Source organism: Enhydra lutris, unplaced genomic scaffold (assembly GCF_002288905.1).
Source record: "Enhydra lutris kenyoni isolate GAN:26980312 unplaced genomic scaffold, ASM228890v2 scaffoldscaffold50, whole genome shotgun sequence".
NCBI lineage: Eukaryota > Metazoa > Chordata > Mammalia > Carnivora > Mustelidae > Enhydra > Enhydra lutris.
This window is the reverse complement of record NW_019154134.1, coordinates 4,229,612-4,257,191: the sequence shown is the minus strand read 5'-3', so window position 1 is coordinate 4,257,191 and position 27,580 is coordinate 4,229,612. Positions and strand designations below refer to the sequence as shown.

At 37.7% G+C, this 27,580-nt stretch overlaps 1 protein-coding gene across 2 annotated transcripts in view; it reads left to right on the top strand.

The window, feature by feature from the left end:
* LOC111156916 (leucyl-tRNA synthetase) overlaps window positions 1–27,580 on the top strand; it is a 71,971-nt gene that overhangs the window by 37,414 nt on the left and 6,977 nt on the right. For both annotated transcript variants that reach the window (XM_022518052.1, XM_022518053.1), the window contains exons 21-30: window positions 379–436; window positions 2,977–3,040; window positions 13,510–13,693; window positions 14,734–14,824; window positions 16,199–16,339; window positions 17,356–17,496; window positions 17,747–17,857; window positions 20,681–20,791; window positions 23,712–23,816; window positions 25,326–25,421. In XM_022518052.1, coding sequence (XP_022373760.1) covers window positions 379–436; window positions 2,977–3,040; window positions 13,510–13,693; window positions 14,734–14,824; window positions 16,199–16,339; window positions 17,356–17,496; window positions 17,747–17,857; window positions 20,681–20,791; window positions 23,712–23,816; window positions 25,326–25,421 — 1,102 coding nt within the window. The remainder of the gene's footprint in view (window positions 1–378; window positions 437–2,976; window positions 3,041–13,509; window positions 13,694–14,733; window positions 14,825–16,198; window positions 16,340–17,355; window positions 17,497–17,746; window positions 17,858–20,680; window positions 20,792–23,711; window positions 23,817–25,325; window positions 25,422–27,580) is intronic.

Genomic DNA, 27,580 nt, shown 5'->3' with positions numbered 1-27,580 from the left:
TGAGCTAGCCAGGCACCCCATGCTTATTTATTTTTTAATTATACAAAGATACCACACTGTGGACACTCCCCCTACCCCCCCCATGGAATAGTATGCTTCTAAGATCTATTTATATCCACATATCTAGCCCTTTCCTATATTTTTAAAATACCTATTACATAGTATTTCAGTGTATGCCTGTGCCATAGTTTATGTAACCAGTCCTTTACTAATGGGACTTCTTGTTTTCATTTGTTTCCTATTAAGAGCAGGACTCAGTACATTTGTACATTTGTCTTAGCAAACTGTTGTAAAGCTTTCAGCATTTACCTCAACTTCTTAAGCTTAGACTCAAACCTGAAAGTTTTATTTTCTGTCTTTAAACATTTACCTCTGAAGTGACAAATGGCCCGCTGCTGTGAGAGCAAATGGACATCTCCTCCTCAACTCTGAGAAGGTAAGAAAGTTTAAAATTATGCCGAGAACTTTGCAGATGTAGGAAGTTGTACATTTTAAAGAAATAGAGAGTGTAAAAATCATTGTTAATCTTCCATTTAAAATGTTTAGGACTACCAGCATAAATTAGGGAGTAAGTGGAGTAAATAGTATTAACAGAGGGGAGGAACTGGGAAAACTTACCCATTTTAACATTTGTAGTTAGAATGGTAGAAGGTGATACAAATTGTGACTGGAGGAGACAGAGAGAGATACAAGAAATATAAAAATCCGGGCTCCTCGGTGGCTCAGTGGGTTAGGCCTCTGCCTTCGGCTCAGGTCATGATCTCAGGATCCTGGGATCGAGTCCTGTGTCGGGCTCTCTGCTCAGTGGGGAGCCTGCTTCCCCCGTCTCTCTGCCTACTTGTGATCTCTCTCTGTGTGTCAAATAAATAATAAAATCTTTTAAAAAAAAAAATCTTGAAAAAAAAAAAGAAATATAAAAATCCTACGTTGTGACCCTAGAATATCTTTCTCATTAAGTTGAGAAAATACTTGGTGGGATTTGTTTTCTACTGTGATCAGACACTGAATTAAAATAATAGAATTTTGGAATTTGTAGGATTCTTAACTGTTATTTAATGCTTCTTCCAGGCAGTATAACATATATCTCTCTATACTACTACTGCTTCTGCTATTGTTAAAACTACTAATATATATGATTTTTTTATAGGCTATATAAGACTTTATCTCATTCATCAGTGTCTTCAAACTCCATTACAAAGCCCTTGCTTGCCCCTATGATGCTTTTGTGCACATTTGAAAAGGGTACCCCTCCTCACATAAACTAAATGTTGCCATGTTATTTATTTCTTAGTGAGAATATTTGTAGCAAGTTGATTTTGTTACAATCAGTGCATTTTGCTACAACTGATGGAATATTAATTGGAAAAGAGTATTCTTTGCTATGAATGTCTGTCATAATGAAAATAGGTGTCAATATAAACAAATAGCAGATGGTACGAATTGCAAAATGAAACATCATTTTTAACTGGTGCCCTAATTTTGAAAGGGAATATAGAAGTTCATTTAAAATAATCTCTGGGGGCGCCTGGGTGGCTCAGTGGGTTAAGTCTTTGCCTTCGGCTCAGGTCATGATTCCAGGGTCCTGGGATCGAGCCCCACATCGAACTCTCTGCTCAGTGGGGAGCCTGCTTCCTCCTCTCTCTCTGCCTGCCTCTCTGCCTACTTGTGATCTCTGTCTGTCAAATAATAAAATTAAAAAAAAAAATTAAAAAAAAATCTCTGTATTAGACTGAAAAACAGCTCTTTGATTAGAAGCGTGTTAGAGCCACAAGGACTTTTGACTATCAAATTCATTTTTTACTTTGTAAGGCGAAGTAGAACTATATATGTATTTACATGTATGTATATATGTGTATAAATATAAATTGTGTTATAATGTGATATTTTCTTTGGTCTCAAAGTTGTCATACTGTACATTGTACTGATTTTATTAGAACTAGATACTTCATTGCAGTGTGGTAGAAAACTAGATTATAACCTCTCTTTGGTATCAGCAAAGTTCTGTTAAAGACAACAAATGCTTTTTTTTTTTTCCTTAAGATTTTATTTGAGAGAGCGATGCCGAGAAAGAGCTAGAGGGAGCAAGAGAGCACAAGCAGGGAGAAAGGCAGAGGGAGAGGGGGAGCCCCATGTGGGACTTAATCCCAGGTCTCTGGGATCATGACCTGACCTGAAGGCAGGAACTTAACTGCCTGAGTCACCAAGTACCCCAAAGACAACAAATTCTTAAATAGTAAAGATTGGCAGGCTGTGCACAGTGTGTCCTTAAATGTGGTGCCCTCAGAGCACGACTTGAAACAACCACTTGTTTTAAATGACACTAGTGAAGTTCCCTAAACCCTAACTCTGACGTCATATGCCAGTCCATTTGTTTCTGAATGATTCTAGTTGCTCTAAAGCTCTTTTTTTTTTTTTTTAAAGATTTTTTTTATTTATTCATTTGACAGATAGAGATCACAAGTAGGTAGAGAGACAGGCAGAGAGAGAGGAGGAAGCAGGCTCCCCGCTGAGCAGAGAGCCCGATGCGGGGCTCGATCCCAGGACCCTGGGATCATGACCTGAGCCGAAGGCAGAGGCTTTAACCCACTGAGCCACCCAGGCGCCCCTAAAGCTCTTCTTTATGACCCCTGAAACGTTCCAGAGATACAGTGGAATCATTATACATGTCTAAACCGATTCCTAAGGGGCAGTATAATTTACTGGAAAGAGTAGTGCATTTAATACCAGACTGGAGACCCTGTCCTAGCTCCGTCCCTGCCTAGCTGAGTGACCCAAACAAGTCACTATGTTAACTGGATTTCAGTGTCCACCTCTGTAAAATTAGTGCATGATATCTTTTCCTCTTTCTCTCTTAAGTTCTTTTTTTTTTTGTCTTTATCTGATTGTGGCTAACCTACTTACATTGATTTGGCTGATTTGGTTTATTTTATTTATATATATTCTTAATAATAACTGATCATTGACTTTCTATTTCAGATGTCCAAGTCCACAGGCAACTTCCTTACTTTGACCCAAGCAATCGACAAATTTTCAGCTGATGGTGAGTATACTTTTTTATTATTGCTCTTATATAGGGTCTGACTCTTTCCAGATTATAGAAGGCAAATTAAAATTATTATTTCAGTTTTATTGCTCTTTTCTTTTGCTTTTTCCAGTACTTTAAAATACTCATGTTTTCTTTGTGTATAAACAATGTAAGAATTGCCGATGTGATCTGTTTAGGAACACATTCAAGCTAAGATTATTAGAGTCTTTTTAAAAAAGAAACTCACTGTAATTGCTATCTGGCTTGTTTCTAATTTCTTACTACTTACAAGGTTAAAGAGTTGGTTTGTAGAGATATTGATTATGAAGCTTTTCCAAAGTATTTCCTTCATACATGATATACATATAGGTGACTTGAACCTGGAGCATTCGTTTTTTTCAAGAAATATTTTCTCCTTGGCCATAGTACTCTTCCATTTCATCATTACTTTTTCAAGGGAGGAGATGCACTGTCTGACCTGTAGGAACCCTTGATTGTTTTGGTCCTCATGGCATGTTTTTTTACTGATCCTGGCTAGCACAGTTTGAGGCCATGCTGAAGGGATTGGGAAAGAACTAACCTAACTAACCTTAAAAACAGTGTTTTGACTGGATGCTGTAAGCCAAAAAGAACTACACACAAATACTGTAATTAGTAAAACTGTTTCTTACATGAGGTATAGGTTAGCAATTCTGAAGCTAATTTTATGCTTTTACTGGGATTGAACAAATAAATCTATTGTAGATGAGAGCTCACTGTTAAAAAGATACAGATAATAAAGGGGGAATGCTAGACTGTACCCTATGGTGTTGGATTGGAATTGGCAATTTCCAAAGGTTTTAATTTTATATATAGACAGAGTGATGTAAAAATAAATATAGATATTTGTGGTTGGTTAGTATACATGCGTACATATCCCTAGCCATGTCTGCTGAGAAGGCTTATGAGCAGTGACACACTAGTAACAGGGACACACCTGGCATTTAGATCTTGGTCTCCAATAAATGGAACTCAGGTGCCTGAGAGAAGTGATTGATTGGTGGGCTAGAGTAGGAAAAATACAAGATGAGCATGAAACATCTTAAGGTGCCAGAAAATAAGGAAGAGTTTCAGTAAGGATGAGGACATTTGCAAGGACAAAGATTTATTTAAGACAGAAGATCGTGGCACTATCAAATCATCCTAAATAACCCAGAAATCTGTCTGAAGGCTAGCAGAACAAACTCCACAACTAAAGACAGAGAAGATGCTATACTGAAGAAGGTAGGAAATGCCGAGATATGGTTTGAGAGAGAAACAGGTCATGACCACTGAACCGTGCAGGGGTGAGGGTGGGGGGGCAAGTGTGGAGGTAGGAGCAGTTGCAGAGAAGGGCATATGACAAACTAGTTCACAGGGGAGTGCATGGGGAAAACAAATCCCCATAGCAATCGGCTTGGAAAGTGAGAGGGCCTGAATTTCATGAGTTCTTGAAACCAGTGGCACTTAAAGCCTGGAGTTTTAAAGCTCACTGTGCTTGGTTCTGGGAGAGCTTGAAGGACATTGGGGCTGCTCTTGGAGAGAAGGCTGGCAAACATGGTGTAGACATTCAGCATGGAAGGTGATCTGAAGAGTGCCTGGAGCACACAGTAGGAAGGTTAGTTGCTCATTTCAGAGCATATCACGGAGAGGCTGTGTTCATCGAGAAAACCCCTCTAGGAACAAAGGAATTGACAGGCGCCATTTCCCTTCCCCACCCCTTAGCATATGCATAGGGCCCCCTGCTGGAAGCAGCACAGTGCTAACACTTGCCATCTAACTTGCTTACACCAAGTCCCACCCCTCCATGCTCTGGTAAAACCACTCCTCCCAGTCGTGTTTGCCTCAGTCCCAGCTTGGTGGGCTCCCTTCCCCAGAAGACCAGCTCAAACCCCTGACCACACTGTGTTTCTCAACCCAAGAGTTTGATGTGGCCTTGGTTCTGGCAGTGACAGATCTCATTTCACAAGCAGACCCGAGCACACCTAGTTAAAATGCCACCACTTTCAGGCCAGGGACCAAATTGCTCACAAGCAAAGAGAGCCTTTGCAAACCACTGGTCTGAAGGGTAAAGTGGCCAGGAGAAAACAGCATATGTAGCACATTGGAGACCGTCCTAGGAGTGCCAGGCCCTGGGGAATGGGATACTACACAGTAGGGCACTACAGAACCTCCTCATCATAAGGCCATCACCCTCAAAACAGGAAACATAGCTGACTTTCCTAACATAGGCACAGAGATTTAGACAACATGAGAAGACAGAGAAACTTGTCCCAAATGAAAGAACAGGACAGAGCCACGGTGGGAGATCTAAGTGAAACAGATGTAATCTGTTGTATGTATCACATGCGTGATAGAGAATTTGAAGCAGTGGTCATAAGGATACTCACTGGACTTGAGAAAAGAGTGGAGGATCTTCCTGAGACCGTTAACACAGAGATAAGGAATAACATCACAGAGAAAAAGGGCTCAATAGACAAAATGAGAAAGGTGCTTGATGGAATGAACAGCAGATTGGAAGAAGCAGAAAAATGAGTTAATGGCCTAGAAGACAGAGTAATGGAAAGTAATTAAACTGAACAAAAGAGAAAAAAAGAATTATGCAAAATGAAAATAGACTTAGGAAACTCCGTGGCTCCATCAAATGTTAATGACGTTTGTATTTTTATTTATTTATTTATTTATTTTTTAAAGATTTTATTTATTTGACAGAGAGAGAGAGATCACAAGTAGGCAGAGAGGTAGGCAGAGAGAGAGAGGGAAGCAGGCTCCCCGCTGAGCAGAGAGCCCGACGTGGGGCTCGATCCCAGGACCCCGAGATCACGACCCGAGCCGAAGGCAGAGGCCCCAACCCACTGAGCCACCCAGGCACCCCAACATTTGTATTTTTTTTAAAAGATTTTATTTATTTATTCAACAGACAGAGATCACAAGTAGGCAGAGAAGCAGGCTCCCCGCCGAACAGAGCCTGATGTGGGACTTGATCCCAGGACCCTGAGATCATGACCCGAGCTGAAGGCAGCAGCTTAACCCACTGAGCCACCCAGGCGCCCAATAACATGTGTTTTTGTTTTTTTTTTTAAAGATTTTATTTACTTATTTGACAGACAGAGATCACAAGTAGACAGAGGCAGAGAGAGAGAAGCAGGCTCCCTGCTGAGCAGAGAGCCCGATGCGGGACTCGATCCCAGGACCCTGAGATCATGACCCGAGCTGAAGGCAGCAGCTTAACCCACTGAGCCACCCAGGCGCCCCAACATGTGTATTATAAAATAAGAATGGCATGGGGCTTGAACTCACAACCCTGAGATCAAGAGTTGCATACTCTACCAGCAGAGCCAGCCAGTTGTTCTTACAAGAGACTCATTTTAGACCTAAAGACACCTGCAGATTGAAAGTGAGAGGATGGAGAAACATATGTCATGCCAATGGATGTCAAAGGAAAGCCAGAGTAGCAATTCTTATATCGGACAAAATAGATTTTATTCTTTTTTTAATAGTTTTTTTTTTTTTTTAAGATTCCATTTATTTATTTGACAGAGATCACAAGTAGGCGGAGAGGCAGTCAGAGAGAGAGGAGGAAGCAGGCTCCCTGCTGAGCAGAGAGCCCGATGTGGGGCTCGATTCCAGGACTCTGGGATCATGACCTGAGCCGAAGCAGGGGCCTTAACCCACTGAGCCACCCAGGCGCCCCCTGGACAAAATAGATTTTATTTTATTTATTTTATTTTTTTTTAAGATTTTATTTATTTATTTGACAGACAAAGATCACAGTAGGCAGAGAGGTAGGCAGAGAAAGATGAAGGGAAGCAGGCTCCTTGCTGAGCAGAGAGCCCGATGTGGAGCTCGATCCCAGGACCCTAGGATCATGACCTGAGTCGAAGGCAGAGGCTTTAACCCACTGAGCCACCCAGGCACCCCACAAAATAGATTTTAAAACAAAGACTGTAACAAGAGTTAAAGAAGGATACCATATAATAATATAATAAAGGGGACAGTCCAACAAGAAAATGTAAGAATTGTAAATATTTGTGCATCCAAATACATAAAACAGCTGGTAACAAACATAAAGGAACTGATTGATAATATGCTGTAATAGTAGAGGACTTTCACACCCACTTATATCAATGGACAGATCATCTAAACAGAAAATCAACAAGGAAACAATGGCTTTGAATGACACGCTGGAACAGTTGAATTTAACAGATATATTCAGAACATTTCTGTTCTAAAGCAGCACAATACACATTCTTTTCAAGTGTACATGGAATATTCTCCAGAATAGATCACATATTACACCACAAAGAAAGCCTCCACGAATTTAAAAATATCGAAGTTGGGGTGCCTGGGTGGCTCAGTCATTAAGTGTTTGCCTTTGGCTCAGGTCATGATCCCAGAGTCCTGGGATCAAGCCCCACATCAGGCTCCCTGCTAAGTAGGAAGCCTGCTTCTCCCTCTCCCATTCCCCCTGCTCGTGTTCCCTCTTTCGCTGTGTCTCTCTGTCAAATAAATAAATAAATAAATCTTATTTTTAAAAAAAGGTCAGATTCATACCATGCATCTTTTCTGACCACAATACTATGAAACTACAAGTCAATTACAAGAAAAATCTGGAAAGACCACAAATACATGGAGGTTAAATAACATTCTACTAAACAATGAAATTTGTCAACCAGGAAATAGAAGAAATAAAAAAGTACATGGAGGGGTGCCTGGGTGGCTCAGTGGGTTAAGCCTCTGCCTTTCAGCTCAGGTCATGATCTCAGGGTCCTGGGATTGAGCCCTGCATCGGGCTCTCTGCTCAGGAGGGAGCCTGTTTCCATCTCTGTCTCTGCCTGCCTCGCTGCCTACTTGTGATCCCCTTCTCTGTCAAATAAATAAATAAAATCTTAAAAAAAAAAAAGTTAAGTACATGGAAACAAATGAAAACAATGGTTTAGAGCCTTTGGGACACAGCAAAAGTGGTTCTAAGAGGGAAATTTATAGCAATACAGGCCTACCTCAAAAAGCAAGAAAAAGGGGTGCCTGGGTGGCTCAGTGTGTTAAAGCCTCTGCCTTCGGCTCAGGTCATGATCCCAGGGTCCTGGGATCGAGCCCCACATCGGGCTCTCTGCTCAGCGGCAAGCATGCTTCCCCCTTCTCACTCTGCCTGCCTCTCTACCTACTTGTGATCTCTGTCTGTCAAATAAATAAATAAAATCTTAAAAAAAAAAAAAAAGCAAGAAAAATCTGGGGCGCCTGGGTGCCTCAGTCAAAGTGGCTGCCTTTGGCTCAGATCATGATCCAAGGGCCCTGGGATCGAGCCCCATGTTGGGCTCCCAGCTCAGCAGAAAGCCTGCTTCTCCCATTCTCTCTGCCTGCTGTTTTACATACTTGGTCTCTCTGTATCTCTCTGTCAAATAAATAAATAAAATCTTAAAAAGAAAAAAGCGAGAAAAATCTCCCATAACCAACTTGACCTTACACCTAAAGGAGCTAGCAAAAGAAAAACAAACGAAACCTAAAACCAGCAGAAGAAAGGAAAAAATAAATATTAGAACAGAAATTAATGATATAGAAACTAAAGAAACAGTAGAACAGATAATGAAACCAGGTTCTTTGGAAAAAAATAAAATTGATAAACCTCTGTCAGACTCATCAAAAAAAGAGAAAAGGCCCAAATAAAATCACAAATGGGAGAGGAAAAATAAGAACAAACACCAGAAACAATTAGAATATTATGAAAAACTGTATGCCAACAAATTGGATAACCTAAAAGAAATGGATAAATTCCTACAAACATATAACCCCCCAAACTGAAACAGGAAGAAATAGAGTATTTGAATAGACTGATTACCAGCAAAGAAATTGAATTCAGTAATCAAAAAACTCTAAACAAGCATTAAGTCCAGAACCAGATGTCTTCATGGGTGAATTCTACCAAATATTGATTGATTGATTGATTTCATTTTTAAGTGATCTCTGTACCCAGTGTGGAGCTCAAACTCAGAATCCTGAGATCAAGAGGCACATGCTCCACTGGCTGAGCCAGCCCGGTGCCCCTCTACCAAACATTTAAAGAAGAGTTAATACCTATTCTTCTTACACTGTTCTGAAAAATAGAGAAGGCAGAACATCTTCCAAATTTATTCTATAAGGCCAACATTAGTCTGATACCAAAACTAGATAAAAACACCACAAAAAAGAGAACGAGGGACGCCTGGGTGGCTCAGTTGGTTGGACGACTGCCTTCGGCTCAGGTCATGATCCTGGAGTCCCGGGATCGAGTCCCGCATCAGGCTCCCAGCTCCACGGGGAGTCTGCTTCTCTCTCTGACCTTCTCCTCGCTCATGCTCTCTCTCACTGTCTCTCTCTCAAATAAATAAATAAAATCTTAAAAAAAAAAAAAAAAAGAAAACGAGAGGCCAGTATCTCTTGGTGAATATAGATGCAAAAGTCCTCAACAAAATATTAGCAAACTGATTCCAACAATATAGTAAAAAGAAAACAAAACAAAAAACATTCACCATGGTCAAGCGGGATTTGTTCCTGGGTTGCAAGATTGGTTCAGTATTTACAAATCAATCAACATGATACATCAGTAAGAGAAAGGGTAAGAACCATATGATTGTTTCAGTAGATGGAGAAAAAGCATTTGACAAAGTACAACATCCATTCATGATAAAAACTTTGAACAAAGTAGGTTTAGAGGGAACATACCTCCACATAATAAAGGTCTTAAATTAAAAATCCACAGCTGACATCATCCTTAATGGTGAAAAGCTGAGAGCCTTTCCCTGTATGGTCAGAAATTATACAAGGATGTCCACTCTCACCGCTTTTATTCAATAGAGTACTGGAAGTCCTAGCCACAGCAGTCACACAACTTGTAGATGACATGGTACTGCATATAGACAACCTGAAAGACTCCACCAAGAAACTGCTAGAACTGATACACAAAGTAAAATCTCAGGATACAAAATATATGTACAGAAGTCTGTTGTGTTTCTATATACCAGTAATGAACCAGCAGAAAGAGAAGTTAAAAAAACAATCTATTTACAATTGCACCCAAAATAATAAGATACCTAGGAATAAACCTAACCAAAGAAGTAGGAGACCTGTACTCTGAAAACTCTAAAACACGGATGAAGGAAATTGAAGATCGCAGAAGGAAATGGAAAGATATTCCATGCTCATAGATTGGAAATCTACACATATAGTGCATTCCCTATCAAAACACCAACAGCGTTTTTCACAGAGCTAGAACAAACAATCCTAAAGTTTCTATAGAGCCACAAAAGACCCCCCAGTAGCCTTGAAAAACCTTGAAAAAGCAAAGGTGGAGGCATCTGGACTTCAAGTTCTATTACAGAGCTTACAGAGTAATCAAAAGATCATGGTACTGGTACAAAAATAAGTATATAGACCGATGGAAAAAAATAGAAAACCCAGAAATGAATGCAACATTATATGGTCATTTAATTTTCTACAAGACAAGAAAGACTATCCAGTGGGAAAAAGATAGCCTCTTAAACAAATGGTGTTGGGAAAATTGAATAGCAGCATGCAAAAGAATGAAACTGGACCACTTTCTTACACCATACACAAAAATAAATTCAAAATGGACTAAAGACCTAAATGTGAGATCTTGGATCATAAAAATCTTAGAAAAGAGCATAGGTAGTAATTTCTCTGACATTGGCTATAACAAATTTTTTCTAGATAGATTCCCCAAAGCAAGAGAAACAAAAATAAACTATTGGGACTACATCAAAATAAAAATAAAAAGCTTCTGCACAAAGAAGGAAACAATCCAGAAAACTAAATGGTAACCTACAGAATGGGACAAGATATTTGCTAATCATATACCTAATAAAGGGTTAATATCCAAAATACATAAAGAACCTATAGAACTCAACACCAAGAAACAAATAATCCAGTTAGAAAATGGGCAAAAAATATGAACAGACATTGCTTCAAAGAAAACATCCAGATGGCCAACAGACACATGAAGAGATGCTCACCATTACTCGTCATCAGGGAAATGCAAATCAAAACAATGAGCTATCACCTACACCTGTCAGAATGGCTAAAATCGAAAACACAAGGAACAACAGGTGTTGGTGAGGATGTGGAGAAAAAGGAACCCTTGTACACTGTTGGTGGGAATGGAAAGTGGTGCAACCACTGTGGAAAACAGTATGGAGGGTCCTCAAAAATTAAAAATCGAACTACCATATGATCCAGTAATCACGTTACTGGGTATTTACCCAAAAAACATAAAAACACTAAATTCGAAGGGATACATGCACCCCTATATTTATAGCAGCATTGTTTACAATAGCCAAGATATGGTAGCAGTCCAGGTGTCCATCGATTGATGAATGGATAAAGAAGATGTATGTATACACACATGCACACTGGAATATTTTTCAGCCATAAAAAGAATGAAATCTTGCCATTTGCAACCACGTGGATAGAGCTAGAGAGTATAATACTAAGTGAAGTAAGTCTGAGAAAGACAATTACCATATGATTTTATTAATGTGGAATTTAAGAAACAAAACAGATGACTGTATGACGGGGAGGGGGATGTGGAAAATGAGAGGGGAAAAGAAGACATAAGAGACTCTTAACGATAGAAACAAACTGATGGTTGCCAGAGGGGAGTGGGTGAGGGGATGGGCAAAATAGATGATGTGGATTAAGGAATGTACTTGTTATGATGAGCACTCAGTGATTTAAAAAAAAAAAAAAAAGTACAGGAGCTAACTGGAAGGAGCTCTCAATTATCTAAGCTAGAACAATTTAAGGAATAAATGGTAGTATTGGATTGTAACCCAGTGAATAGGTTGAATATTTGTGAGTTCATACTGATCTAAATAATAGTTGAATAAATGAGTAAGTGGGGGTGTAGGGACAGCTTTTCCTTTCAGAAGAATTCATATTAATAAATGTATGAAGATTGACTGAAAGACAAAATCACCATTAGGCAGAAGTCACAAATAATTGTTACAGGCGAGATCTGCCAATGGTTGCCAAAATCAATGGGTGTATGTTTCTGGAAGAAACAAGATGTTTGTATATTCTCAGAGTATTTCTGCCAAGATTTTTTTTAATCACAAAAGGAAAAACTGTTCACAGTTGAGAAAACTTGACAGACTACCTAAGTGATGAAAGCTTGCAACACCAGTAATAAGTCATATCGATGTCATGCACCTCCCTAATAGTGATATCCTGAGAGGACACACAGCATCACTTTAGTGATATTCTTGCCAGAGGTTCATAGGTTCAGTCTAATCATGAGAAAACATGAGACAAACCAAGTTTGAAGAAATTCTGTTAAATAACTGACTAGTACTCCTCAAAAATGTCAAGGTCATGAAAGACAAAGACTGAGGAACTGTCACAGATTTGAGGAGACCAAGAAGATAAAATGATTAAATGCAATGTAGTTTTCTGGATTGGATCCTGCAACAGAAATAGGAATTAGAAGAGAAACTGGTGAAATTTGAATAAGGTCTATAGTTTAGTTAATAGTATTGTACTATTGTTAGTTTCTGGTTTTGAAACCATGGTTATGCAAATTAACATTAGAGAAGATTGTTAAATCATTTATGTCTATTTTCTTGCTGTCTTTGGACCTTTAAGTATAAAATTATTTCAAGTAAAAACATATGAAATGTTTTGAGCTTCTTGCGTATCGTAAAGCATATTAAATCCATCCATAACTTAATGTTACATATTCTCATCTCCCCGCTTTAGGCGCAAATGGTAGAAAACAATACACTCTTCTGAACTTTTCCTTTATCACTTAACAGTTCATATTTGAGATCACTCCATATTGAAATGTAAAGAGTTTTCCACACTCCTTTGCCCTAATATAGTGTCCCTTTGTAAGGGTGTCTTGTAATTTAATTATGCTCTTATTAATGTTTTTTTTTTTCAATATTTTAGAATGGAAGATTTTGGTTACAAAAGTACAATTTTCTTAGAAAACTTAGCAGTACCTGCTTTTAGAAAGAAGAAATTAAATATATTTTTGTATATGTAAGGCACCAGCGTGTTCTCTCATGTATTAAAATATTTTGCTGCCTCTGAATGAGGCTGAGATGTTGATAGGGATCTGTATTTCCAGTTTATCATTTTCTTACTCTCCTTCATTCAGGACCACTTCATCTCATTAACTCAACCAGTTGCCTGGAAGAAACACATTTTGATGCTAAGTGTATGCAAATCAATACATTGGTGATTCCCAGATTTGAACAACTCTGTGGATCCTACTTTTGGTGGTTCTTATTTTTGTTGTTGATCCATGGCAGTCCTGTAAAGCATCTGCTGTTTCTTAATTTTGATGTAGGTTTTGCAGTATACCTGGTTGGACACATCGTTGATAGTCACTAACCACATTTTAAAATCATCACTTGATCACCCTCTTCTTCTTCTGCTGCTTCTTTGTCCTCCTCCTCCTCCTTCTCCTCCAGGAATGCGTTTGGCTCTGGCTGATGCTGGTGACACTGTTGAAGATGCTAACTTTGTGGAAGCCATGGCTGATGCAGGGATCCTCCGTCTGTACACCTGGGTGGAGTGGGTGAAAGAAATGGTGGCCAACTGGGACAGCCTGAGAAGTGGGCCTGCCAGCACCTTCAATGATAGAGTTTTTGCCAGGTAATCCATCGACTCCAGCCCATGGTACTTTAGAGTTGCCTAGTCCTCCTGCATTTTTAAGTTTTCTTTTTTCCTTTCCTCCTAAAATAAATTAGATGTTAATAATAGTTGCTATTCATTACAATTCATTTTATTTGTTCTAGGTACTCTGCTAAGCACTTTGCATCCATTATCTGATTTTAGTTTCACAGCTTATATGATAAAGCTATTATTCGCCCTATTTTATAGTTAAAGAAATCGAAGCTTAGAAAAATTAAATATTAAATGCCTCAAAGCTAGTAATTTCAGTTGGGGGTTATGAATTTGCTTCTTTCTCCAAAGCCCTTGCTCATAACCACTTTACCATGCTCTCCTGCATTAGAGAAGGACAGAATGGTTAAATGATAAATAGATTAGGAGAAAAAAAGAAATGCCAATTTTTTTCTTTTAAAAAACACTTATCATCATCTTTGTATCAGGAGCCATCTTAAGAACTGCTGTTACAAAGATGAATGGGACTTGGTCCTTCACTCTAGTTCAGCAGCAGAAATCACTCATTGAACCCATTGCAAGTGTAGTTATAGGGATGGAGGGAATTTACTGGAGATGGCATGTGCATTCCGGGTTTCTTGAAGAATGGATTTTTACAGGGAGAGGAGAAAGCCATGGAAAGAGATGATATTTATTTGGGGTACAGTATATGGAGGGTAGAGTAGATCAGACACATTGGGGCCAGATTAGGCTAAATTATGAAGGGCCTTTGGTAGCAAGAGAAGATTTTTTTAATATTCAATGTCACTTGTTTAAATGCAGCAAGTAAACTTGACCACCTTTGTTAAGCTGTTTTCATGTTGCATTTTGGGCTTCCTAATAAAGTTTCCATCCAGAAATTTTTAGGCAAGAACATTGTTAACTATGTTGCGGTTAAGTGGTTTTGTGGTTGAGCAGCCTTAAATGTTTCAGGCATTCCTGTTTTACTGTTGACTAGTATATGTGGCAGTTTTTTATATCTTTGTGTACTTGATTTAAACTCAGTAACCTTTTTTTCCCCTATTCTATAGTGAGATGAATGCAGGAATTATAAAAACAGATCAAAATTATGAAAAGATGATGTTTAAAGAAGCTTTGAAAACAGGGTTTTTTGAGTTTCAGGTAGGCTCTTCTTTTAGTGGCTATAAAGTACATCAGTGTGGCTATGACGTATTTCACCCTTTTCCCCTCTGCTATAATGTTAATTCATCTAAAGTGGAGACTGAAAATATTGCCAAGCAGTTTTTAAATTATTCAGTGAATTGTGGTTTTAAATAATTTTTTTTGATTCTCTGTTGTATTTATTTAATATAAATCTTTCTGTTTCTAGTTCAGCTGTGAGTCAGTAAAGAGGTTAAATCTAAAAGTCAGCCACATTTTCCAGGAGAACATTTTTATTTTTTTATTTTTCAAAGATTTTATCCATTCATTTGACAGAGAGAGAACCCAAACGGGGAGCAGGAGAAGGAAGAGGGAGAAGCAGGCTTCCCTCCTGAGCAGGGAGCCAGACCCGGGGCTCTATCCAAGGACCCTGGGATCATGACTGAGCTGAAGGCAGACGCCTAACGGACTGAGCCACCCAGGTGCCCCCAGGAGAACATTTTTAAATTGATAAAACATAAGGCAAATTGTAATTGATTACCCCTAGTTTGAAATCAAGCATTTTCTGATGTTTTCCACAAGGTGTCAGTGTTTCCTCTAGTTTGGCAGTTCAAGGGCTTTAAAAAAAAATGTAGGTTTCCTCAATCAGTTTTGTAAAATATCACATTGGGATTTATGTAACTTGGTTTTCATAGATGTGGTTAAATAAGGATAAGTGCTGAACATAGCAATTGTCCTATTTATAGCCTTTTTTCGATACTTAATATCTTTCTTATAGGCTGTTGAGGGTATCCTCAGCCCTTAATACACAACTTTTATATCTGTTAGAAAATGTCTTCTTGGAGCACCTGGTTGGCTCAGTGGGTTGAGCCTCTGCTTCTGGCTGGGGTCATGATCTCAGGGTCCTGGGATAGAGCCTCACATGGGGCTCTCCGCTCAGCAGGAGGCCTGCTTCCCCCACCCCTCTCTGCCTGCCTCTCTGCCTGCTTGTGATCTCTCTCTCTGTCAAATAAATAAATAAAATCTTAAAAAAAAAAAAAGTCTTCTTAAAACATTTTTCTTGAGAGTCATTAATATAAAACCATAATATCCTTTGACAAAGACTGATATGTATTTAATTGCAAGTTGTTAAAAATGTGGAAAAACCGGGGGCCTGGCTAGCCCAGTTGGTAGAGCTTTTGACTCTTGATCTTGAGGTTGTAGATTCAAGCCCCACATTGGGTGTAGAGATTACTTAAAAAAAATGAAGTAAAACCTTTATGAGAATTCATTATGGAATTTTGAAAGACTAAAAGCTTAAAAATGCATTAAAATAGAGGCACTGGATTTTTTTCTTTTAATTTTATTTTAAAGAAGTATGGGGAGAAAAATGGCAAATAATTTCAAATCTTGCAGGCTGCGAAAGATAAATACCGTGAATTGGCCATAGAAGGGATGCACAGAGACCTTGTGTTCCGCTTTATTGAAGTTCAGACACTTCTCTTGGCTCCGTTCTGTCCACACTTGTGTGAGCACATCTGGACACTCCTAGGAAAGGTACCTATATGTGGTTGAGATGTTGTGGGCTGTTTGATTTGGCCTTATTAAATAAATATAGTAATAATGTTACTTAAGAGGAAAAGACTGAAAAAGATATTTCAGGAGTAATGTTGGCTCCATCATCTCCTAATTATTACAACAGGTTGTACTGAAACTGCCTCCTGTTTAGATGGACATCTCGAGTATGTGTCTTTATTTATATACACACAGTGGAAGTATTTTAAAACCATGTGACTGCATTTTGTTTATCACCTAATGCTTGTTAGAAAATGTTAAAATACATTTGAATATATTTTAAAAATACATTTGATTTGAATACTATATAACTAAGACTGTTTTCCAACTGTTAAAAAGGTGAAAATATTGAGAAAGGTATAAACAACTGTTAGGAGCAGCTTATAAACAAAGAGGGAAGTGTATATTTGCATATATTTTTGTTTTATATAAAATTTCTGGCATATGTAGGGCTGCATATTAGGGGATATTATATTAGCATCCTTACTGTGAGGATAAATGCAATTATTTCTCCTAGGGTTGCAGATAAACAGATTGGCTGGTTTAATAATTTCTTTTCATCTTTATTAGCCAGGCTCTTTTGTATTTTTTAACACATGAACACTGTAAAAATGTGCTTGTGATGCATATACCTAATGGCTATACTTTCAATACTGGATGTATTAATAGGATAAAAGCTGAGTGTATATAATTTATGTAATAATGATTAAATTTAGGCAAATTAGCATTACATAATTTTCTTTGAAAGTGAGCATATGTGTATGGGTATTAATATGCTGGTACAAATGGATGCTAATTAGGAATGTAGAGTCAGACTTCACAACTTGAATTCTAGGGAACATTAGATCAGGGGCTGTGGAAGTGTGTTATGGGTAGTCAGGTTTGAACTCTGAGCACACAATTACAGATGGTAGGCTTGGTATGGAACTGTAATCATGAACCATAAAATAGTTGCGTGGCTTTGAGTCCACTGAACTTTTTTTTTTTCCCCCTTAAAGCGTGACTCCATTATGAATGCTTCATGGCCTCTGGCAGGTCCCGTGGATGAAGCCTTGATACATTCCTCACAGTATCTCATGGAAGTAGCACATGACCTTAGATTGCGACTCAAGAACTATATGATGCCAGCTAAGGGGAAGGTGAAGGCATTTTTTTTTTTTTAAAGGTTGTTGCTTTAAAGTGATTAGTCAGGTAACATTTACTAGTAATGAAAATTAAGACAACTGTCATTCACATGTGTCGGGCTCTCTTCACCGCTAATGCAGTTTTGTAGGATGTGTATGCTTCTTAATGTTAACGGCAATAGTGGTTTATACCAGGAGAGGGATCTTTCATTTTTGGTGTATACAAGAGTGATAAAATGTTTTTTCCCTTTCTTTTGCCCTGTAGAAGACTGACAAGCAGCCACCTCAGAAACCTTCACATTGCACCATCTACGTGGCAAAGAACTATCCTTCTTGGCAACATATCACCCTGTCAGTGCTGCGGAATCACTTTGAGGTGATGCTTGCAGCAGCCGTCCCACCTGCGTTGTTGTGTGCTGCCTGTGCTCTTGTTGTTTTTAGGATGTTGGCAATGTCTTAGAGAAGGACACGGGCAGCTTTGTGGGATTACTCTTAGACATGGAGTGTTTTTTTGTTAGCGGTGCTGGCTCTGAAATAGTTACTATAAAAGTTGCCATCTTTCTTTATCATTTCTGAAACTTCCATACAAAAATATAGTGGATCTAGTCCCACGTAATTAAAAGGTGTGGGACTTTCTCATATGTGGTGGAAATCATAAAGCAAGAGAACTGAGTTTGCCTTCGGGTTTGTTCTGACTTGAACACTGGGATTCATGAAGCCTTCACCTCATTATGTTTCAAAAAATTGAAGCTTGGCTTTTGAGTAATTTAAAACAAAATGGTCAGTTTAATAATTACCCATAGAAATGGAGAGCTCAATGTTTTTGGCTTTGTCAGGTAAGTAGCTATTAAATATGATTGTTGTGTTTAAAGGAAACACAATACTTAAGCATAGTTCTAAGTTTTCCTGAAGAAAAAAATCCATCTACCTTTTTCTTTCACATTCAAAATATGGAAACAAAGTATATGTTGTGGAATTTTTGCTCAGGCTTTTAAGAGTTACTGATAGACACAAATTGTTAAGGTGCACTGAAAGAAGAGGAGAGAGGAAAAAAACCAGAAATTATGGGCAAAGCATAAAGTGATAACTGAAGGGAAAATCCTTAGCTTTGTTTTTGAGAACTTTATTGAAATTTTCTTTCAGAAGTTTTCATAGTTAATTAAAAAATACTCAGAAAAACTTTTACATTTGGAAATTTAATGGAAAGAGAAGAGTAAGTGTTTTTATATTCCTTGTGAGCTTATTTTTATGGAAAGCTACCTCCTCATTTGATTGTATATAATAGAAATAGAATTTAGAGGCACTTGCGTGCTCAGTTGGTTAAGTGTCTGCTTTTGACTCAGGTCGTGATCCCAGGGTACTGGGATTGAGCCCTGTATCAGGCTCCCTGCTCAGTGGGAGCCTGCTTCTCCCTCCCTCTGCAGCTCCCCCTTCTCATGCTCTCTCTCTCTCTCAAATAAGTAAATTTTTTAAAAAAAGAAAGAAAGAAATAGAATTTAGTCCTTAGAATTGCTTACAGATTTTGACTTACGGCAAGTGAAAAAGTAAAAGCCGCTTTTGTGGGTAGAAAAATGATGTCATGCCTTTGTGGGTTACATATTAGTAACAGCATTTTCAGGAAAGCAGTAGGAGAACCAAATATAGAATGTATGTCCCAGATATTAAAAAATGCATCTTTTATTAAAAACTGCTGTTCTTTTAGAAGTTATAGTTTTTTTTAGTAATTATTTACTAGATACATGGTTTCAAAGTAATATCATCTTTTGGCATTATTTGGAATGATCAGCGTTCTTTTAAATTTTTGTTTGTTTTCATCCAAAAGAACGGAAAGAAAGTTTATGATCAAGGAGGATATTCTTAAGTTGTATGTGGCACCTTTTTGGTGATATAAGGGGAAGGAGCGTTTCCTATGCTCTTCTCTCTTTCATATATATTTTAAAGCAGCACATTGATAAGTGGAGAAAATATTTTCCCAGTGTACTTTAGTAAAAGAATTAAAAGTAAAAGTTGACTGAAGTCTTACTATACGTTACTTTTCATTTAGATTCATTCCCAACCTTTGGCTTTGATGCCATGCTTTTATAGGGAGAAAATAAGTCACCCAAAATTCTGAGGTCACTTGCTTCATTTTACACTCTGTCGAAGGGGACAGTTGTGTTTGCAGAAATGAATTTAAATTCAGGCAGCACATTTGGGACTCTGTGCATATTAATGATACATGATACAGGCATTTATTTGTGGCTAGAGAGAAGTGATACTATTTTTAACAGGTAGATAGCCAGCCAGAGACTTTTTTTTCCCCACATTTGTGGTAACAGTTTATAAGGAAGAGTGTTCAAAAGCAGACATTCTAGGGGGACACCTGGGTGGCTCAGTTGGTTAAGCAGCTGCCTTCAGCTCAGGTCATGATCCCAGCGTCCTGGGATCGAGTCCCACATCGGGCTCCTTGCTCATCAGGGAGCCTGCTTCTCCCTCTGCCTCTGCCTGCCATTCTGTCTGCCTGTGCTCGCTCGCTCTCTCTCTCTCTCTCTGACAGATAAATAAATAAAATCTTAAAAAAAAAAAAGCAGACATTCTATAAATCTTGTATGATAGTTACACAGTTTCCATTTTGATATGACTAGTGAGTGTTTTTACAAGTTTGGAGACAAACAAGATCTCTGTAAGACTATTTTGTTTTTTTACCCGATAAGATCTAATGTTACAATCCTAGAGGTGTTCTTAGTGTAAGAAAAAATTAAATATTCAACAAGATGCCCCATTTTCTCCTTTACCATAAAGAACATTTATCTTTTAACTTTAGAGGAAATGGGAGACTCCCTTCTGTATTACACGTTCACCTTTCACTTTCCTAGGATGCATGGGGCTGCTCTCTTTTTTTTTTTTTTAAGATTTTATTTATTTGACAGAGAGAGATCACAAGTAGAGAGAGAGAGAGGAGGAAGCAGGCTCCCTCCCTAGCAGAGAGCCCGATGTGGGACTCGATCCCAGGACCCTGAGATCATGACCCGAGCTGAAGGCAGAGGCTTAACCCGCTGAGCCACCCAGGCAGCCCCACTGCTCTCTTTTCTACTGTTTTCTATCAGACTGGTCGAGGCCACCATTCTGTGTCTGGCCGACTTCCTATGGGCAGATCTACTATTGTGTGTTATCTTTAAAATATTTTTCTCCACATTCTTCCCCAATGTTTTTTTTTTAGGCCAACAGTGGAAAATTGCCTGATAACAAAGTCATTGCTAGTGAACTGGGCAATTTGCCAGAGTTGAAGAAATACATGAAGAAAGTGATGCCGTTTGTTGCCATGATTAAGGTAAGCTATGGACTTCGTGCAGCTATTACTCTGCGAGTAATGATTAGATAGGATAGTGGAAGGGAGGGGAAAACTTTGGATATAGTCTCTCCCAGGAAATCTGCTAAAAATAGTACTTTTCGATCACTAGTTGTGAGAAATGAGTGATCATTTCGGGGGTTTATCTGTAAAATTGCTGAGTATTTGGAAATAGGCATTATGGAAGAAAAACTGATTTAGAATTGTTCACTAAATGAGTCTCTTTATGTTCTACCTTCTTTTCTGTTTGGCAGGGAGGCATGTTCTTTTGGCTTACATTGGGGTGTTTTTATTAGATCCTGGTACTGGAACGAAGATACTACATTTGTATAGGTTTAGCTTAACAGGATAAGCATTGTTTATCGTGGTTGGACCAGAGTTTCTCAGCAGTGGTTCTATTGATATTGTGGGCCAGTAGTTCTCTGTGGTGGGAGGCTTCCCTGTGCGTTGTAGGATGTTTAGCAGTGTTTTTGTCTTCTACCCACTAGATGCCCATAGAATGTCCTCCTCACTCCCTCAAGTTGTGACAACCAAAACTTCTTCAGTCATTCTTAAATTTCTCTGGGGACGTAATCTGCTCCCACCCCCACCTCTCCCATTGAGAATCATTGCATTAGACTCAGCTTTCTTCATAGAAATAACAGATATATTTGATTTCTTAGAGGAACAGAAAGAAGGCTATGTGTTGCGTAAGAGCTCAAGCTCTGGGGTCAGACAAATCTTGTTCTAAATCCTTTTTGTCTGTCACTTCTTAGTTTTTAGACCCTCGACAACTCTCTTAAATTCTCTGGGTCACATGGTTTTTCATCTATATGAGGAAATTAATAGAACCTACATTTTAGGAGTGCTGTGAGAAGTAAATTAAATAATATATTTAACACACTTTAATAGTTTCCATCAAAGAATAGGCTCAGTAAATGTTTTTTTTTAATGTAAATTAGTGTCTTTTAGGCTGCTAGGAACATAGTTGTTTGTTTGTTTGTTTGTTTAAGATTTTATTTATTTATTTGACACAGAGAGAGACAACGAGAGAAGGAACACAAGCAAGGGGAGTGGGAGAGGGAGAAGCAGGCTTCCCGCTGAGCAGGGAGCCTGCAGCTGGACTCCATCCCAGCACCCTGGGATCAAGACCTGAGCTGAAGGCAGATGCTTGACAACTCAGCCACCTAGTCACCCCGTTAGTGGTTATTTAGATTCATTCTTGAATCTTCTGGTCTACAGGTGCCTGCCTGATGATGACCACAACTTTTAGCTTGTCCTATATGGGGGCAAATTGTATTCTTAGGAAAGCTTTTTTGTTCTCCTACACCAGAATCAACTCTCTGAGCCTTATGGTCTTTGAAGTTTCAGAAATAATTTAGAATCTTGGATTGACCTACACCAATCAAGTTATAACACATCTGCCGATATCCTCATAATTCATTGCTTCCCTACTTTAGCTAGTGCCATTGGTCAGAATGCCAGATCCATTGTCAATATGTGGATTCAACAAAGTATTTCATTGTGGTTTTTTCCCCTCAAGATATTATTTATTTGTTAGAGAGAGAGAGAGAGCAAGAGCGCTCACAAGCAGCGATGAGGGGCAGAGGGAGAGGGAGAAGCAGGCTCCCCACTGAGCAAGGAACCTGATGTGGGACTTGTTCCTATGACCCTGATTCATGACCTGAGCCGAAGGCAGATGCTTAACTCACTGAGCCACCCAGGTGTCAAAATATTTCATTTTTTATTGCAAAGGCAATTCAGTTTGATGATGTACTTTACAGATTCCAGTGAAACTGATTTGAAAAGTTCTGTAGTTAAATGACACAGGATTCAAGAATTGGCTTTTAGAAAACTAGTGTTAGGGGGCGCCTGGGTGGCTCAGTGGGTTAAAGCCTCTGCCTTTGGCTCAGGTCATGATCCCAGGGTCCTGGGATCCAGCCCCGCATCAGACTCTGCTCAGCTGGGAGCCTGCTTCCTCCTCTCTCTCTGCCTGCCTCTCTGCCTACTTGTGATCTCTGTTTGTCAAATAATTAAATAAAATCTTAAAAAAAAAAAAAAAAAGAAAACCATTGTTAGAACTGGTTCACCAATAATATTTTTTTGTGTGTAATATTGGGCATGTGCTAGGCATATTAATGGTTTGAAACTTGCAAAGTGTTTTTTAAATCTGAGAATAAGAAAATGGCTTCTAGGACTTTTTCAAAGAAAAAGAAACAACTTGGACAGTAAATGAGAAGGGGGAATATTAGGAATCATGTGAGTGCAGCACATGTAAGTGCAGCACATTCTATGTAATTAGCAATACTTGTGCATGTGAACTTGGATCTTGAAGGTCACGTTTTGTTTGGCAAATATTTTGTTTCATGTTCAGGAAAATTAAGAATAAGAAATTGTTTTTCATATGCCACAGGATTATCTCAGTACCCATAAGACTTAGAATTTTTTTTTATTTGTAGAAATTTTTTGTTTATTATTAATTCATTCTTCTCTGAACTAGCTTTAAAGATGTATTATTTTAGAAAATTAAAAAAAATTTTTTTTTCTTTTTGGTTACCTGAAGAGATACTTCTGTACACTTGTTTAATTCCTTGTCAAAGTGAATTTTTTGGGTTTGCATATTAATTCATTCTAAATAAACAGTGACAAAATCATATTTCTTTTATAAATGAAAACCTTGTCCTTCCAGTCTTTTCAGGGTTGCCTTAATCTTATCATACTTGAAGTGATAATTATTCTGAGCCAATAATTTCATTAACAAGCAAACACAGATAAGGGAAACCATGAGTCCAAGGCCTTTCCTTTAGCTGTTCAAATTTGAAGATTTTATCAATTGAGAGAAGAATGATTGCTTTGGAGGAAGTGGATTCTTTTCAACATATCATTAATGTGATTTTTGTTTTTCAAAACTTTTGGCTATTAGGAAAATCTGGAGAAGATGGGACCTCGTGTTCTGGATTTGCAGTTAGAATTTGATGAGCAGGCAGTGCTGATGGAGAATATAGTCTACCTGACCAATTCCCTTGAGGTAAGACGGGCCAAAGATTTAGTTAACTATAGTAAATATAATCCAGTTCTTTCATTTTATAATTAAGCTTTTTGTAAATATCTTCTGTGTTTAATACCTTTGCCAGATACACTTGTCAAAAATATTTTTGGAGGGAAACAGAATGGGTGGGTATAGAAGTTTCAGGAAGAAAAAATAGTGTGATCTTATTCCATTTATCAATTATTTTATACATAAAATACTAACTGTATGCGTCTATATTTTCCTTCCAGAATTCTCTTTTAAAAATATGAGGAGAGATCTTATATTCAAATGCATTAGAAACCTCTCGTGTTATGGAAGAATTGCTTCTTTTTTCTCCCTTCCCGTTTATACCTCAGATTTACAGAACTGACTTAATTAGAGTCCTTTCTTCATATCTTATCATAGGTCCATGCCTCACGCTGTTTTTTGTTTTAAAGTTAGTAATGTAATGAACACCCATGAATCTTCTACTCAACTCAAGAACAAAAAACATTACCAATAGCTTTGACTTATCTGGGGAGTTTCTCCCCATTCCATTTTTATGCACCAATCACTTCATATATAGATTCTAAAAATGCTATCTCTCAGCTTGGGGAGAAGGAAAGAGAATTTGCCCTAGGAAACTGTTAAAGGACTAAAAAAACCTGGTTCTTGTTATAATAACAAGACACTTAACTTAAAAAATGCAGGTTTAGATTTTGGATAAAGTTGTTCCATGAACTATGGTAATGGAAGAAACTTATTTCTAAATAAGCATTTTATATCATATAATTATAAATGAGTTAAATAAGTTACTAGATATTGGTAGATACTTATTTTGTTTATATTTCTAAATGTTCATATATACTCCTGGAGGTCAAAAAAGTTTTCTAATTTTTTAACTGGGACAATGGGGACCCCTTATATTGAGCGTCATCTTATAATTAGGCATATACAATATGCTACATTTCTGAGTTTTTTCATTTATTCAAGTGAAAGTCTTTTATTAAAAAAAAAATTAAGCAGAAGTCCTTTATCCTCAAATGCTAAATTTCTGAACTTTATTCAAGCAGAAGCCTTTTATGCTAATTCTCATTTTCTCTTATACCGATAGATGCCAGATTTCATTATAGAAAGTGGTAAACATGGCAATGTAAATAATACTATGAGACATTTAAGATCAATGTTAATTAATTATAGATTTCATTTTATGTTTGTATTGAAAATAATAAAATTGCACAAACCATTTTCTTAAAACTTGTAATTAAAGAATTTATTTTTTGGTGGACATTTAAACCATTTAGTCTCTTGCTCTTCAAACAAGGTTTTGCTGTGGGAGCATTTGATCCTGAGTTTCAGAGTGCTGTCTCACTCCTGTCCTGTGCTTGGCTGGCTTTCTGAAGAATGCGTAGACCATTTAGTGTTAAGTGGAGAACCTAGTTTTGCTCTTTGGGGAAATGAGGTGATGATTAATTTCAATCATATTAAGTGATACTAATGACTTTCATTTTCCCTCCTCCTATTTAGCTAGAACACATAGAAGTCAAATTTGCCTCCGAAGCAGAAGATAAAATCAGGGAAGACTGCTGTCCTGGGAAACCACTTAATGTTTTTAGAACAGAAGTAAGTTGAAAGAATCTCACCGAATCATTGCACTTTATAGCTAGAAGAGACCTTAAATGTTATATCCAAGCCCATCATTTAAACATGGAAGAAAGTGAGGTGCAGAGACATGAAGTCATTGCTTTGGTCTAGGCCACATAATTTGTTAGAATGAAGCTGGGTTTGAGCTCTTCCCTGGTTGGCACTCTGCTCACTTTACTTTGCTCTTATGGGTGGCATCGGATGTTATTTGTGGGTTTAAAAAGAAAAATAATGATTGTCAAAACCTGATTTTTTTAGCCTGTTTTTTCTTTTCGAATTTTAATTCCAGTGCAGTCAATACATAGCGTTGTATTAGTTTCAGGTATACAGTGTAGTGATTCAACAATGCTATACATTACTCACGGCTCATCGTGATAAATGTACTCTTAGTCTCCTTCACTTCTTTCAGCCATCCCCTCACCATGTCCCCTCTGGCAACCATCAGTTTGTACTCTACAGTTAAGAGTCTGTTTTTTGGTTTGTCTCTTTTCAATGTGTTCATTCATTTCTTAAATTCCACACATGAGCAAAATCATATGGTATTTGTCTTTTTTTTTTTAACTGACCGACTTCAGTTAGTTATACTCTTTAGATCCATTCATGTTGTTGCAAATGGCAAGATGACATTTTTTATGGCTGAGTAATATTCTGTTGTGTATATATACCACATCTTCTTTATCTATTCATCAGTTGATGGACACTTGGGCTGCTTCCGTAATTTGGCTGTTGTAAATAATGCTGCAATGAACATAAGAGTGTGTATATCCTTTGAAATTAGTGTTTTCATTTCCTTTGGGTAAATATCCAGTAGTGGAATCACTGGATCATATGGTAATTTGATTTTAAACTTTTTGAGGAACTTCTGTACTGTTTTCTAGAATGGCTGCCATAGTTTGCATTCCCACCAACAGTGCACAAGGGTTCCTTTTTTGTCCATATCCTCACCAGTACTTGTTTCTTCTGTTGTTGATTTTAGCCATTCTCACAGGTGTGAGATAGTTTCTTTTTGTGGTTTTGATTTGCATTTCCCTGATGATAAGTGATGGTGAGCATCTTTTCATGTGTCTGTTGGCCATCTTGATATTTTCTTTGGAAAAATGTCTATTCATGTCTTCCGCCCATTTTTAATTGGATTATTTGTGTTTTTAATTGTGGTAATTATTTCTATTGAGTCGTATCAGTTCTTTATCTATTTTAGGTACTAACTCTTTATCAGATATGTCATTTGCAAATATCGTCTCTCATTCCATAAGTTGCCTTTTAGTTTGGCTGACTGTTTCCCTCTCTGTAGAAGCTTTTTATTTTGATGTAGACCCAGTAGTTTCTTTTTGCTTTTGTTTCCCTTGCCTCAGGAGACATACCTAGAAAAATATTGTTATAGCTGATGTCAGAGAAATTACTGCTTCTACTCTTTTCAAGGATTTTTATGGTTTCAGGTCTCACATTTAGGTCCTTAATCCATTTTGAGTTTATTTTTATGTCAAAACCTGACTTTTATTTAAAAAATAGAATGAAATGTAAGACTTTTTATTAAACAGTGAAGAGGAGCTTTCATACTTCAGATGAGTCTTGGTTTGATAATGTTATTCAAGATTTTTTGGCTCCTGGCATAAATCAGATTGATGAATTATCTTATACTATACTAGAAATACTTTTTTTCCCCCTAATTTTTTTGGCCAGTATTGGTGAAGATAAACAGGTTTTGGAGTTTTGGGAGATTCTCTTTATTTAGTCTCAAAGAATCCGTTGCCCAATGTAGTGCAATTATAAGACTCCATAAAATGCCCTACTTTTCTTGAGAAGTGGAGGATTTATAAGTATCCTATTACTTTTGCCATATTTAATTGAAAATGCAACAAAGAGGAAAAGCCTATTTTTAAAGAATAAGGTAATCATGGTCATGAATATCTGCTGAATTTATCATTGTGTTATGAATATACTCATTACATTAGAATATGGTGGCTTTTTATTTTTATTTATTTATTTATTTATTTTTTAAAGATTTTATTTATTTATTTGACAGAGAGAAATCACAAGTAGGCAGAGAGGCAGGCAGAGAGAGAGGAGGAAGCAGGCTCCCTGCTGAGCAGAAAGCCCGATGTGGGGCTTGAACCCAGGTCCTGGGTTCAAGCCCCACA